This window comes from Sciurus carolinensis, chromosome 18 (assembly GCF_902686445.1).
Source record: "Sciurus carolinensis chromosome 18, mSciCar1.2, whole genome shotgun sequence".
NCBI classification, from domain to species: Eukaryota; Metazoa; Chordata; class Mammalia; order Rodentia; family Sciuridae; genus Sciurus; species Sciurus carolinensis.
Window position 1 is genome coordinate 32,232,656 of NC_062230.1, and position 13,214 is coordinate 32,245,869.

A 13,214-nucleotide genomic window follows, 5' to 3' on the forward strand; every position below is an offset into this window, starting at 1 on the left:
TACCAAGCCCTGAAAGAAAACGGATGCCAACCAAGAATCTTATACCCAGCAAAACTTACCTTCAAATTTGACGATGAAATAAGATCCTTCCATGATAAACAAAAGCTAAAGGAATTTACAAAAAGAAAGCCAGCATTACAGAACATTCTCAGCAAAATATTCCATGAGGAAGAGATGAAAAACAACGATGCAAATCAGCAACAGGAGGCGCTAGCCTAAAGGAATAGCCAAATAAAGGAGAAACCAAATCATGTCAAAAACAAATATGAGTCAATTGACTGGGAATACAAAACATATCACAATAATAACCCTGAATGTTAATGGCCTGAATTCATCAATCAAAAGACACAGACTGGCAGATTGGATTAAAAAGAAAAATCCAACAGTATGCTGCCTGCAAGAGACTCATCTTATAGAAAGAGACACCCATAGACTAAAGGTGAAAGGATGGGGAAAAACATACCATGCACACGGACACAGCAAAAAAGCTGGAGTATCCATCCTCATCTCAGATAATGTGGACTTCAAACCAAAACTAGTCAGAAGGGATAAAGAAGGACATTACATGCTGCTTAAGGGAAGCATAAATCAACAAGACTTAACAATCATAAATATCTATGCCCCAAACATTGGCTCATCCACGTACGTCAAACAAATCCTTCTCAATTCCAGAAATCAAATAGACCACAACACAATCATACTAGGCGATTTTAACACACCTCTCTCACCACTGGATAGATCGTCCAAACAAAAATTGAATAAAGAAACTATAGATCTCAACAACACAATCAGCAATTTAGACTTAACGGACATATATAGAATATACCATCCAACAAAGAACGAATACACTTTCTTCTCAGCAGCACATGGATCCTTCTCTAAAATAGACCATATTTTATGCCACAAAGCTACTGTTAGCAAATACAAGAAGATAGAGATACTACCTTGTACTCTATCAGATCATAATGGATTGAAATTAGAAATAAATGACAGAATAAAAAACAGAAACTTCTCCAATACTTGGAGATCAAATAATACACTATTATATGATGAATGGATAACAGAAGACATCAGGAGGGAAATAAAAAAATTCTTAGAAGTAAACGAGAACAAAGACACATCATATCAAAATCTCTGGGACACTATGAAAGCAGTACTTAGAGGAAGATTTATTTCATGGGGTGCATTCAAAAAAAGAAGTAGAAATCAACAAATAAACGACTTAACACTACAGCTCAAAGCACTAGAAAAAGAAAGGCAGACCAATACCAAAAGTAGTAGAAGACAGGAAATAGTTAAAATCAGAGCCGAAATCAACAAAATCGAAACAAAAGAAACAATTGGAAAAATTAACAAAATAAATAGTTGGTTCTTTGAAAAAATAAATAAAATTGATAAACCCTTAGCCACACTAACAAAGAGAAAGAGGGAGAAAACTCAAATTACTAAAATTCGGAATGAACAAGGAAACATCACAACAGACACGAGTGAAATACAAAACATAATTAGAAGCTATTTCGAAAATCTATACTCCAACAAAACAGAAAACCTCGAAGACATCAACAAATTTCTAGAGACATATGAATTACCTAAACTGAACGAGGAGGACATACACAACCTAAATAAACCAATTTCAAGCAATGAAATAGAAGAGGTCATCAAAAGCCTACCAACAAAGAAAAGTCCAGGACCAGATGGGTTCTCAGCCGAGTTCTACAAAACCTTTAAAGAAGAGCTCATTCCAATACTCCTCAAACTATTCCATGAAATAGAAGAGGAGGGAACCCTCCCAAACTCGTTCTATGAAGCCAATATCACCCTGATACCTAAACCAGACAGAGACACATCGAGGAAAGAAAATTTCAGACCAATATCCTTAATGAACATCGACGCAAAAATTCTCAACAAAATTTTAGCAAATCGCATACAAATATATATTAAAAAGATAGTGCACCACGATCAAGTGGGTTTTATCCCAGGGATGCAAGGTTGGTTCAACATTCGGAAATCAATAAATGTCATTCACCATATCAACAGACTTAAAGTTAAGAATCACATGATTATTTCAATAGATGCAGAAAAAGCATTCGATAAAATACAGCATTCCTTCATGCTCAAAACACTAGAAAAAATTGGGGTAGTGGGAACATTCCTAAACATTATAAAGGCAATCTACGCTAAGCCCATGGCTAATATCATTCTAAATGGTGAAAAACTGAAAGCGTTCCCCCTAAAATCTGGAACAAGGCAGGGATGCCCTCTTTCACCACTTCTATTCAACATCGTCCTTGAGACTCTAGCCAGAGCAATCAGACAAACCAAAGAAATTAAAGGGATACGAATAGGAAAAGAAGAACTCAAACTATGCCTGTTCGCTGATGACATGATTATATATTTAGAGGAACCTGGAAATTCCACCAGAAAACTTTTAGAACTCATAAGTGAATTCAGTAAAGTAGCAGGTTACAAGATCAATGCTCATAAATCCAATGCATTTTTATACATAAGTGATGAATCTTCAGAAAGAGAAATTAGGAAAACTACCCCATTCACAATAGCATCGAAAAAAATAAAATACTTGGGAATCAATCTCACAAAAGAGGTGAAAGACCTCTACAATGAGAACTACAGAACACTAAAGAAAGAAATTAAAGAGCACCTTAGAAGATGGAAAGATCTCCCATGTTCCTGGATAGGCAGAATTAACATTGTCAAAATGGCTATACTACCTAAAGTGCTATACAGATTCAATGCAATTCCAATTAAAATCCCAATGATGTACCTTGCAGAAATAGAGCAAGCAATTATGAAATTCATCTGGAAGAATAAAAAACCTAGAATAGCTAAAGCAATCCTCAGTAGCAAGAGCGAAGCAGGGGGTATTGCAATACCAGATCTTCAACTCTACTACAAAGCAATAGTAACAAAAACGGCATGGTATTGGTACCAAAATAGACAGGTAGATCAATGGTACAGAATAGAGGACATGGACACAAACCCAAATAAATACAATTTTCTCATACTAGACAAAGGTTCCAAAAATATGCAATGGAGAAAAGATAGCCTCTTCAACAAATGGTGCTGGGAAAACTGGAAAACCATATGCAATAGAATGAAATTAAACCCCTAACTCTCACCCTACACAAAACTCAACTCAAAATGGATCAAGGACCTCGGAATCAGACCAGAGACCCTGCATCTTACAGAAGAAAAAGTAGGTACAAATCTTCAACTTGTTGGCTTAGGATCAGACTTCCTTAACAGGACTCCCATAGCACAAGAAATAAAAGCAAGAATCAACAACTGGGATAGATTCAAACTTAAAAGCTTTCTCTCAGCAAAGGAAACTATCAGAAATGTGAAGAGAGAGCCTACAGAGTGGGAGAATATTTTTGCCAACCATACCTCAGATAGAGCGCTAATTTCCAGAATCTATAAAGAACTCAAAAAACTCTACACGAAGAATACAAATAATCCAATCAACAAATGGGCTAAGGAAATGAACAGACACTTCACAGAAGAAGATGTACAAGTAATCAACAGATATATGAAAAAATGTTCAACATCCCTAGTAATAAGGGAAATGCAAATCAAAACTACCCTAAGATTTCATCTGACCCCAATTAGAATGGCGATTATCAAGAATACAAGCAACAATAGGTGTTGGCGAGGATGTGGTGAAAAAGGAACACTCATACATTGCTGGTGGGGTTGCAAATTAGTGCAGCCACTCTGGAAAGCAGTGTGGAGATTCCTCAGAAAGCTTGAAATGGAAACACCATTTGACCCAGCTATCCCACTCCTTGGCCTATACCCAAAGGACTTAAAATCAGCATACTACAGAGATACAGCCACATCAATGTTCATTGCTGCTCAATTCACCATAGCCAGATTGTGGAACCAACCTAGATGCCCTTCAGTTGATGAATGGATAAAGAAACTGTGGCATATTTATACAATGGAATATTACTCCGCAATGAAGAATGATAAAATTATGGCATTTGTAGGCAAATGGTCGAAATTGGAGAATATCATGCTAAGTGAGATAAGCCAATCTCAAAAAACTAAAGGACGAATGATCTCGCTGATAAGCGGATGAGGACATATAATGGGGGTGGGAGGGGTTAGCATTAGGTTTAGGGTTAGGTTTAGAGTTAGGCTAAGGAGAGCGGTAAGAATGAAGGAAAGAAGGACTGTATAAAGGGAAAAGGGTGGGAGGGGTGGGGGGGAAGGGAAAAAAAATAAACATCATTACCCTATGTAAACGTTAAAAAATAAAAAAATAAAAAATAAATAAAAAAAATTAAAAAAATAAAGGTTCATCTTAAAATGGTTTTTTTCTAAACCTGGAGGCATTTTTTCTATAAAAGAAAATAATGAAGGTGAAAGCCACAGAGCAGCCTTCAGGAATCTATTCAACTTTGGAGGCATCTGGGGTTTAAACAATTTCTCACTCTTTTCCCTACTGATGAGTTCACAGCTTCATGAACAATTTTTTGCCCCAAAATTAAAAGAACCTTTATATCTTCAAACTAAAAGGATTCAACTGTAGAAAATATGTTCTAAATTCCCACCTAGAATTCGGGAAGCTAGGTGACATTGGTGTGTCCATCCCCCAGCAGAGGCGTCAAGGAAACCACTGATCAGGAACGGATCCTTCCTCCCCAGCCTGCCCCTGCCCTGGCACCTCCACTCCCCGACACCTGGAGCCTGGCCACCACAGGGCCACGAGCCACACCCCAGGCCTGGATGTACTCAAAGTATTTCAACAAACTGAGACACCAGTTTGGTGTCTGGGGTTGAGGAATGAGTTCCAATTTCTGAGAACACAGATGACATCACTGGAAATTAGATAAAAGCTCTTGAAAGAAGGCTAACCTGCGAAGAGTTGCTTTTAGAGCTACTTCTTAAGTTGACACATAATCATTGCACACATTCATCACATGAGAATTCATTGTGTGTGCGATGTGTAACGATTAGTCTGGGAAGGGCTGCCTTTCAGTGGGCTGCTTCACGGCACCTAGCACGTGGCCGGTGCTCACCAACAGCTGTGAAATGTGAGACACAGCGAACTGCAGCAGCCAGTAAGCAGCAGGGCACCACACGCTCCCACGCTCCAGGTTCACAAAAGCCTGCCACGCGGGAGGACACACAGGTCCAGGGCATGGCCTAAATCACATGGGAAGAGAGCAGCAAGACATGGCTGCTACTGGGGTCATGGAAGATGCTTAGTTGTCTCCGCTCCAGTCCACAGAAGGGCTACTGCAACTGCATCCTGCAGAGGCTCCTGTCCACCTTTGGTTCAGCGCATCGGGCAGCATCTTGGGAAATGGAACTCCAGTAGCCTTAAGAGGCTGTTCCAGGCATGGTGGGCTCCTGGGCCCAGGTAGGGAGAATCACTCCTCAGAAATGTACCTCGCAGTCATGAGGCTCTAAAATCAGAAGCTAGCCCGCAGTGCTGCTTCCTTCCTAGCTTGAATGTTCTGTATGGAAAGACTGTCAAGCACACAGAGGAAGTGTCATTATGCTGCCCTCGCAATCCCCACTCATGGTTATAGACTAGACATGCGTGAAGCAAGGCACGTTACCCGAAAAGACCAGTATGCTGATCCTGATTAAGCAGAGACCAAACCAAATACACAGCCTCAAAGAAAATTCACCTTTGTGCTATTACCATGCAAGCCATGTCCAGGTTCCAATTCTGTCTCCAAGCACAGAAGAATGACCATTTGTTATACACCAGGTGCCACAGCTGGACACTGTGCATGCATTGACCTGGCAAACCCCAATGACCTCGTGGCATTGGTGTGACACTTCCTTGTGCAGAGGGTAAACAGCACCATGAGGTCAAGTGACGGCGCGTGAGCCTGCTGTCAGGTATGGCCTGGCTGCCTCCAGAGGCCTTGAGAACCTGCCTTCTGTTAAAATGCCCACGCTCTAAGAGCTCATCTTTTTTAAAGAAAACTTTGTCCTGCTAGTTGGTGGAGGGCTGCGAGACACATCAGCCAGCGTTCCAGAGACACATCTCAGGAGCTCCGTGACAGGCACACACACGGCACCACCCCAGTTAGTGAGATCCTTGCCAAGTGGGGGTTTTCTGCTTCCCTGTACTGCTGATTAGGCATGAGAACAACAAAGGGCTAAAACTCATTCAGTTCTTAGTCTGTGGCAAGTGTTATGTGGGATGCCTCTGTGGACTACCTCGTGAGGAAAGTGCTGCCCACTGACCCCATTTTCCAGATGAAAAAACTGAGGAATGGAGGATTAAGAAACTTCTCATGAGCTGGGGTTGGAACCTCATCAGCTGAGCCAGAGTTCCCGTTCTCCACCACCTGGGCCTTGTGTGCCGACACAGTCATGCCAGGGACCGCACCGCCACACACTTGTCTCAAGACTGGAGACTTAACTTCAAGAGCACAAACTGATACGATGCCCACTACCACCACCTTACGATAGTAGTTTTCACTTAGCAACAACTCACAGCAGGTTTTCCGTGTAGGTAACTCTCCAGAAACCTTACCAGCACCTTCTGTCTAATTCATCTGAATACGCGCTCATCAAAGGTGGAGCGACGCCTACATGCAGTCAGAGGGGCTCATGGGACGGCTCGGCCCTCCCACCTGGGCTGTCTCCCTCACCTTCGGCTGTTGGGCCTTCTCTTTTCAGCATCTGGACAGCTCCTACATATTTCTTCAGCTGGACTTTGAGCACCTCGTTTTCTCTGCAGGTACAAGAATGTTAAAAAAATATATTTAAAAATTGGCAATGTAGACCCAACACAGGGGAGGGAGTGTCTGTACAGAAAACACACAAATTACATCTTACAAATATTAACATGTTCTAGTTCCAGAGACCACTGGAAAGGGCTGTTACCAAGTGCACGTTTGTCGAATGCCTTCAAGAACTTTCCCTCTAGAATGGAGGCAAGCACTAACTGGCCACAGTGCCACAGACTCAGGATGCCTGCACTCCCCGTGCCTCCCATCTGTCAGGTGCCTGTTCAGCATCGGGCACTGTGACATTCTCCCCTTCTACAGCAGCACATACTGAGCACTGTGCATTTGTCCCGGGGATATGCCTAATATTGTCACTAACTACCCCGAGCCCGAAACACCACTTGCCAGGCCCGGTGTCAAGTGTCTGTATGTCACCTGACTGAATCCTTCCCAGGCAGACCCAACTCCCATTTCACAGATGAGGAAACTGAGGCGTAAAAAGAAGCAACTGGCCAAGCCCACACACATCCCTACCCAACACTGCACTACTGAACATGGACCCCAGGCCATGCAAGATCCTGCCTGCCGAGCCCCCTTCCCGAGTGCCCTGGTTGAGGATGGGACGTGATTGGGGAGAGAGCTGCCATCTGTTGAGTACCACGGATTGTAGACCTGAAGGGTGTCATCTCACTGACCCACGTGTGCACACGTTCCTCCACCTCTTCTTCCCTCAGTGGAAAATGCAATATGACCCTGCAGCTTTCTCCCCACTTTAAAGAGTTGGGCAGACGGTCTGTGATCAAGGTCATATGCCAAGGTGACCAGTAAGGCTCTGCCAAGATTCAAAATCAGGTCTCTGTTCCTACAGCCCACGAGAGCTTCTCTCTAGGAATTCAGACTTGTTCTCTCAACACAGAGGTGTCCTTCCATATGGTTTCTGTCCCCGTTTCCCCCTAAGGCGTGAGCCTGAGTCCTTTAAACATGCCAGAATATTTTTTTTTTCTTTCTTCACAATGAAAAGAACTCAAGACTGGGTTTCTTCCATGATCATAAAAATAAAAAGACTCAGCAAAATAATCAAAATCAGGACACATTTAAAGGGTAAATATGAGCTGGAGAAAAATGAGCATGGTCATGTCTACTGCTCTGTTCACCCCTCACCCACAGTAACCTGGCATGGGTGTGTCTACCTGCCTCAATGCCCAGATGATTATTACACACTCAACATGCTCCTAAGATTTGACTGACACAGCAGGATCATATTGTAAGTTGTTCTGCAACCAAATTGTTTCATATAGCCATTACCACAGTGAGCCACTAAATCAGCTGGCTAAATCCACTGAATCCACTAAATCCACTGGTTCTGAATGCCTGTTTTCGATGCACCTGGCTGTAACTGAGTCTACATAGCACACCTTCTTGGTGTTATGCTTCTCTGCACTGTGTTTTGGCAGACAGAGCATCAGGATCAAACACAGAAACTATCAAAGTTGCCCAGGCTGGCCTCAAGATTATGATCTCCTACCTCAGCCTTCAAGTCGCTGAGATCATAGGTGTGCACCACCATACCTGGTTTGAGGAACATTTTTCAAGTGACAGAACAGGTAGGATCTACTCAAACCAACCAGAGGTCTTATCTCACTGGCTCCCAGCAGATCAACAGCCAGTCCTCAACTTCCTCACTAAAATGTTTCAGGTGGTTGCTTTATTTCTGATTTGCATCAAATGTCTAAATGTGCTAAGGCAATGTCTAAAAATCACACCTACAACAATACCAAGAATTTTAACATAAATAAAAATGGTAAGAAGCTGTGGGAAGTACATCCAACCACTGGACAACACGTTGCAGGCTAGAAATCCACCCCAGCCAACTCCACCACTAAACTTGTTTGCCTTTGTGAGAAATTACCACTTTTGGCTCTCTGGGACTAGACAAGTCCTTCCTAAATGACACTCAAATTCCTGGCCAATGTACCAGCCACTCCCAGAGGCACTGAGTCCTGATACTTAGAAAGGACCAAGCCCCTTTTGATTTTTAATTTTTATTTTGAAGTAATTCACACAAAGTAGATTCACACAAAGTTGCAAAGACAATACCAAGGGGTCCCGTACACCCCAGCCCACTTTTCCCTAACAGTTATATAATGCCTAAGTACAGGGCAACATCACCTCCAGGAAATCCACTCGAGCACACGTGTGCATGGAACATGACCAGCCCACTACTGCAACTGACGCTCACGATAATCTTTCGCCACAGTATGTCTCTTAAGATAGAATACGACCTTAATGACGACAGCAATCAGGCTGTGCCTGTGCATAAAACAAACCAGGTGAAGGACCCAGGGCACTGAGACACACTAAGGAGGTCTTGTCCCCCTCAGCTCAAACAGGAGGGCTCTTAACCCTCTCAACCCAAAGATGGGCTTTTTTTAACTTAGCATGTTACTAGCCTTAGAAAATAATTCCCCTGCATGATTTCAAATTTTTTTAAAAAGTAATGGAAATGCTTTTATATTGATTTCATTGGTTACACATGTGTCAAAACTGATCAAATTGCATACTTCAAATATGTGCATTTTGTTGTACTTCAATTTTATTTCAAAGCTATGGAAAAAAGAAAAAATATTACAAAAATATTTTGCATTGCTAAAAAAATTATTTTCAAATATATCTAATTAAACACTATTTGGAGAAAGTTAAAAAAAAAAAAGGAAAAGAATTCCCAAACTTTGAACAACTAATTTGCAACCACTTAACAGCACTTAAATTTGTAGATGAGAAACCAAATGGAATTTACCATTCTTAACAGTGCACGGCTCTCTATTATGATTATCAGACTAAAATGCCTCTAACTTTACCCTGAGAGCTGAGGGTGTTGATCAGTTCATTAAATGCAGTCTGCCAATGAGAGGCCTTGGAAATGCCCCGGCATTTGTAAAAGACGGGGTTATGGCTGACGCCTGCCCCAGAGTGGACCGTCTACCCAGTGCCAAATGCTGTTCAGACAACAGAAATGGAGGAGACTGACCAGGTCCTGACCTTCATGGCGTGACATTTACCATGGGGAGTGGTCCAACCAGTCAGGGGACAGTTAATATGATCTCAGGTCACAACGTGTACTGCAAAAAATAAAGCGAGGGCAGGGACGGAGTATGGGAGGTTTTACAGGGGAGTCTGAGAAGGCCTTTCTGGAAGGTGACAAACAAGACAAGGCCTGGAGGAGGTGAGGAGCCACACCATTTCCATGAGGGATGGTGCTGGGCACACAAACCCCAGTGCTGCAGTAACGGGGGGCCTGGGACTCCGTAATCCTGACAGTGGCCTAGGCACGCCTCCAGTACCAAGGTTCAGGAGAAGAGCAAGCAAGGGAAAACCCCAGGCCAGCCTGAGCTTGTCAGGGAAGCCAGGGAGCTGAGGCTGGCAGGCGTCACCCGGCAGCCAGGGCAGGGTTGAGGCTAGTTCTGGCGAGAAGGATGTCCAGTGTGTGACCCCATGTGCGGTGTGAGACACACACTGGGGTGGGAATAGCAGATGCTGGTCACTGCAGCCCTCCAGCAGCAACAGTGGCCAGGGTGGGAGGGCTGGGGTGGTGGCTGGGAGGAGTGTGCAGACACCCACCCACGGGATTCCAGAACGCCTTGCCAACTCCAGCTCCCAGCCCAGAATATGCCTGCTGGCCACCCTGCAGCTTCCTTCAAAGCATCAGGAAAGAAAGCCAACCATGGAGTAGGTGGCAAGTACCTCACACAGCTCCGGGTGACTGCAATAATTAATGTTTGTAAGTCAAAGCAATTACGTCTGCCCCGATGTCAGAGTAAACACCCAGCACCCCCGACAGCACCACTCAACGGATAATTACGCCAAACAAAACTAACGAACCTGTTAAGTGCACTTGGTAATTCACGGGCATGGAAACATCACAAGATGACGCACTTACAGGAATTTTGCTTTCCCAGCCAGACAAACGCATGGCTTGAGAGTGGCTCAGTCTACTGGGTAGAGTGGGCACTACCTGTCACTATACCCAAACATTAGAAGAACCTGACTGGGGACCAGGCCGCCCAGGGCAATGGGCACTGCCCCAAAACAGGTCTCAACAAAGGGCAGGAGGGGCGGCACAAACCACCTGGCTCCGTGGTGTTCACAGCCACTCCCGAGATCTCAAGGTCATGAGCACTGCCTCCTCCCAACTGCCCATCCCTGTTAGCGTCCTCTCATCCAGCTCCAACCCACCAGCTTCGACCTTTCCGGAGGCCCTGGACCTCCCAAATCCAGCCCTACACCGAATACAATGCGTCTCCTTGTCATCAGCGCACACCCTCGAGTGCTCCTCATGGTGACAACACGGCAGCTACCGCTGTCCAGCAGGACGGGCAGAGGGAGGCCAGCAGGCTTTCTCAACACTCGCAGACATAGGTACCATGGGAAGCTCTGCCATTTTCCTGGCAAATGACCAGCCAACAAGTGGCAGAGCTGGAATTCAAACCAGGCAGGTGACTCCAGAGTCCAAAGGAGGCCAGTCCCCTGTGCTGCCTTGGGAAGACAATGAGCAGTGTCAGAAGGTTGGGGGAAGAAAGTTCTGCCAGCCACACAGACGCACTGGCAGCGAGGAGGCCAGGGTGGGAGGGGAAGGAAAGAGCGCCTTCCTCAGGGCCACCTGGGGACCTGCCCCAGGCTCTGCACTGGATGCACGGTGCTGCCAGGCTGGACCCCTCCCCCGCTCCTGCCTGCAGCTGCCAGAGCAGCCCAATGGCCACCTATCCCAGCTCCCACCCCACTCCACAGGCTCCCCAGCTCCCCAGGGCAGCTCGCAAGCCACCTTCTCCCAGAATCCCTTCCTGCCAAATCCACCTCCACCAGGGGGAGATTGTGGCAGCTCCGTCTCCCACCTCATCAGAGCCTGGACGGTTTTCACTCCAGGACCCACTGTAACACCCTGGCCTGTGCACCTCTGCCCCCAGCCTGCGTGACTCTTGAGCAGAGCAGGCTTAGGTCTCTCCACACGGCCTCATAACCATGAGGGACAGTCATTCCTTAGCAGCACGGGGACTGAGTCCAGGACTCCAAGCATACCTAAGTCTTGGAAGCCTGAGTGCCTTTATAAAAACGGCGCAGCATTTGCATGAGCCTGTGTACATCCCCATACACTCAACCATCCCCAGATGACTTAGATGCCAGCCCAATGCAGTCATTTGTTATCTGTATTGCTTAGGAATAATGATGAGAAAGCAAGTCTACAAATTCCGAACAGACACCTCCACCACAGACCTCTGCCGATGAGTCCTTCTGGATCCACAGGGCCAACCCTATTACCTTTGTCTGCACTGGATTAAGTAAGGAAGAGCAGGTTTAGCACAGTAACAAGCCACGGTCTCCAGAGTGGAACAGGACTTGTATCAGGGCAAAGCCAGGGACCTTCCCTATGTGGTCAGAGGGCAGAGCATCCCACACTGCAATCAATGGAGAAGCATAACCACAAAGCAGATCTCCCCCAACCCTGCTCCCTGAGTAACCCAGTCCAGAGCTCTTAGAGATCAGTCACCTGATGGTGGACAGATTAAATAACCGCATGCCTCATGGTCAACTGGAGCCAGGCTGCTGCTGTTGAAGAGGGACTGGCAATATGAAAATAAGAAAACCAAATGTCAATACCGGAGTGATCTGGAGTTCATGGGATCACTGTGAGCTCATGAGGACATCTCAAAAGGACACAGCAGGGTTCTCAATTCTAGGACGATTCAGCTTCAAAATGATGATAGTACTTAATTATGGATACTGACTAAAATACATGAATCCATAAACTAATAAATGGAAAGTTTCATGTATATTAGGATGTTTATGACTCTAAAACCTCCAAAAACCTCCCACAAAATACTTCTCATTTGGCAAGGGGAAAAGAGTAGCTTCCCAGCGGAGAAGGGCGACAGACGGCACCTTCATCAGAAGGTCGAAGTGAACCCCTTCAGGAACGGAGCACAGTGAAGCCACGTGCCACCCGCTAGGATGCGCAACACGTACTGCCCTGTGTTACTCCTACCAAAGATGCACGGCCGAATTCGACCCCAAGGACACAGCCAACGAGCCCCGCGGAAGGCACACTGTAAGACAAACGGGCTGCCATCTTCAAAACTGGCCATGTCACGACAGTCGAGGAGAAAAGAACCATCCCAGGCTGAAGAAACGTGACCATTATAGGCACGCCATAGGTCATTCTGGTCTCAACCATTTTGCGGGAGAGGATATTTTGGGGACAACTGGTCAAATTTGACATGGTAAGGACAAGATGGTAGAAAGTGTCAATGTTCGTTTTCTAATTTTGCCTGTTGTGTTGGGGTTACAAAGGAGAAGGTCTTGCTCACAGGAAATACCCACACTCAGGAGTAAGCAAATCCAAGGTGCACAGCAGACCAAGGCCCCTCTGCAACCACCTGGGTGGGCCTGGTGTCTGCATCTGAAGAAGCCTCCAGGACACCTGCCCAGACTCCTCCCCACAGGCAC

The 13,214-nt window shown here is 45.2% G+C and overlaps 1 protein-coding gene across 3 annotated transcripts in view; it reads right to left on the reverse strand.

The window, feature by feature from the left end:
- The window catches only part of Snx29 (sorting nexin 29), a 394,118-nt gene that overhangs the window by 224,168 nt on the left and 156,736 nt on the right, over positions 1–13,214 (reverse strand). For all 3 annotated transcript variants that reach the window (XM_047532903.1, XM_047532904.1, XM_047532905.1), the window contains one exon: positions 6,639–6,721. In XM_047532903.1, coding sequence (XP_047388859.1) covers positions 6,639–6,721 — 83 coding nt within the window. The remainder of the gene's footprint in view (positions 1–6,638; positions 6,722–13,214) is intronic.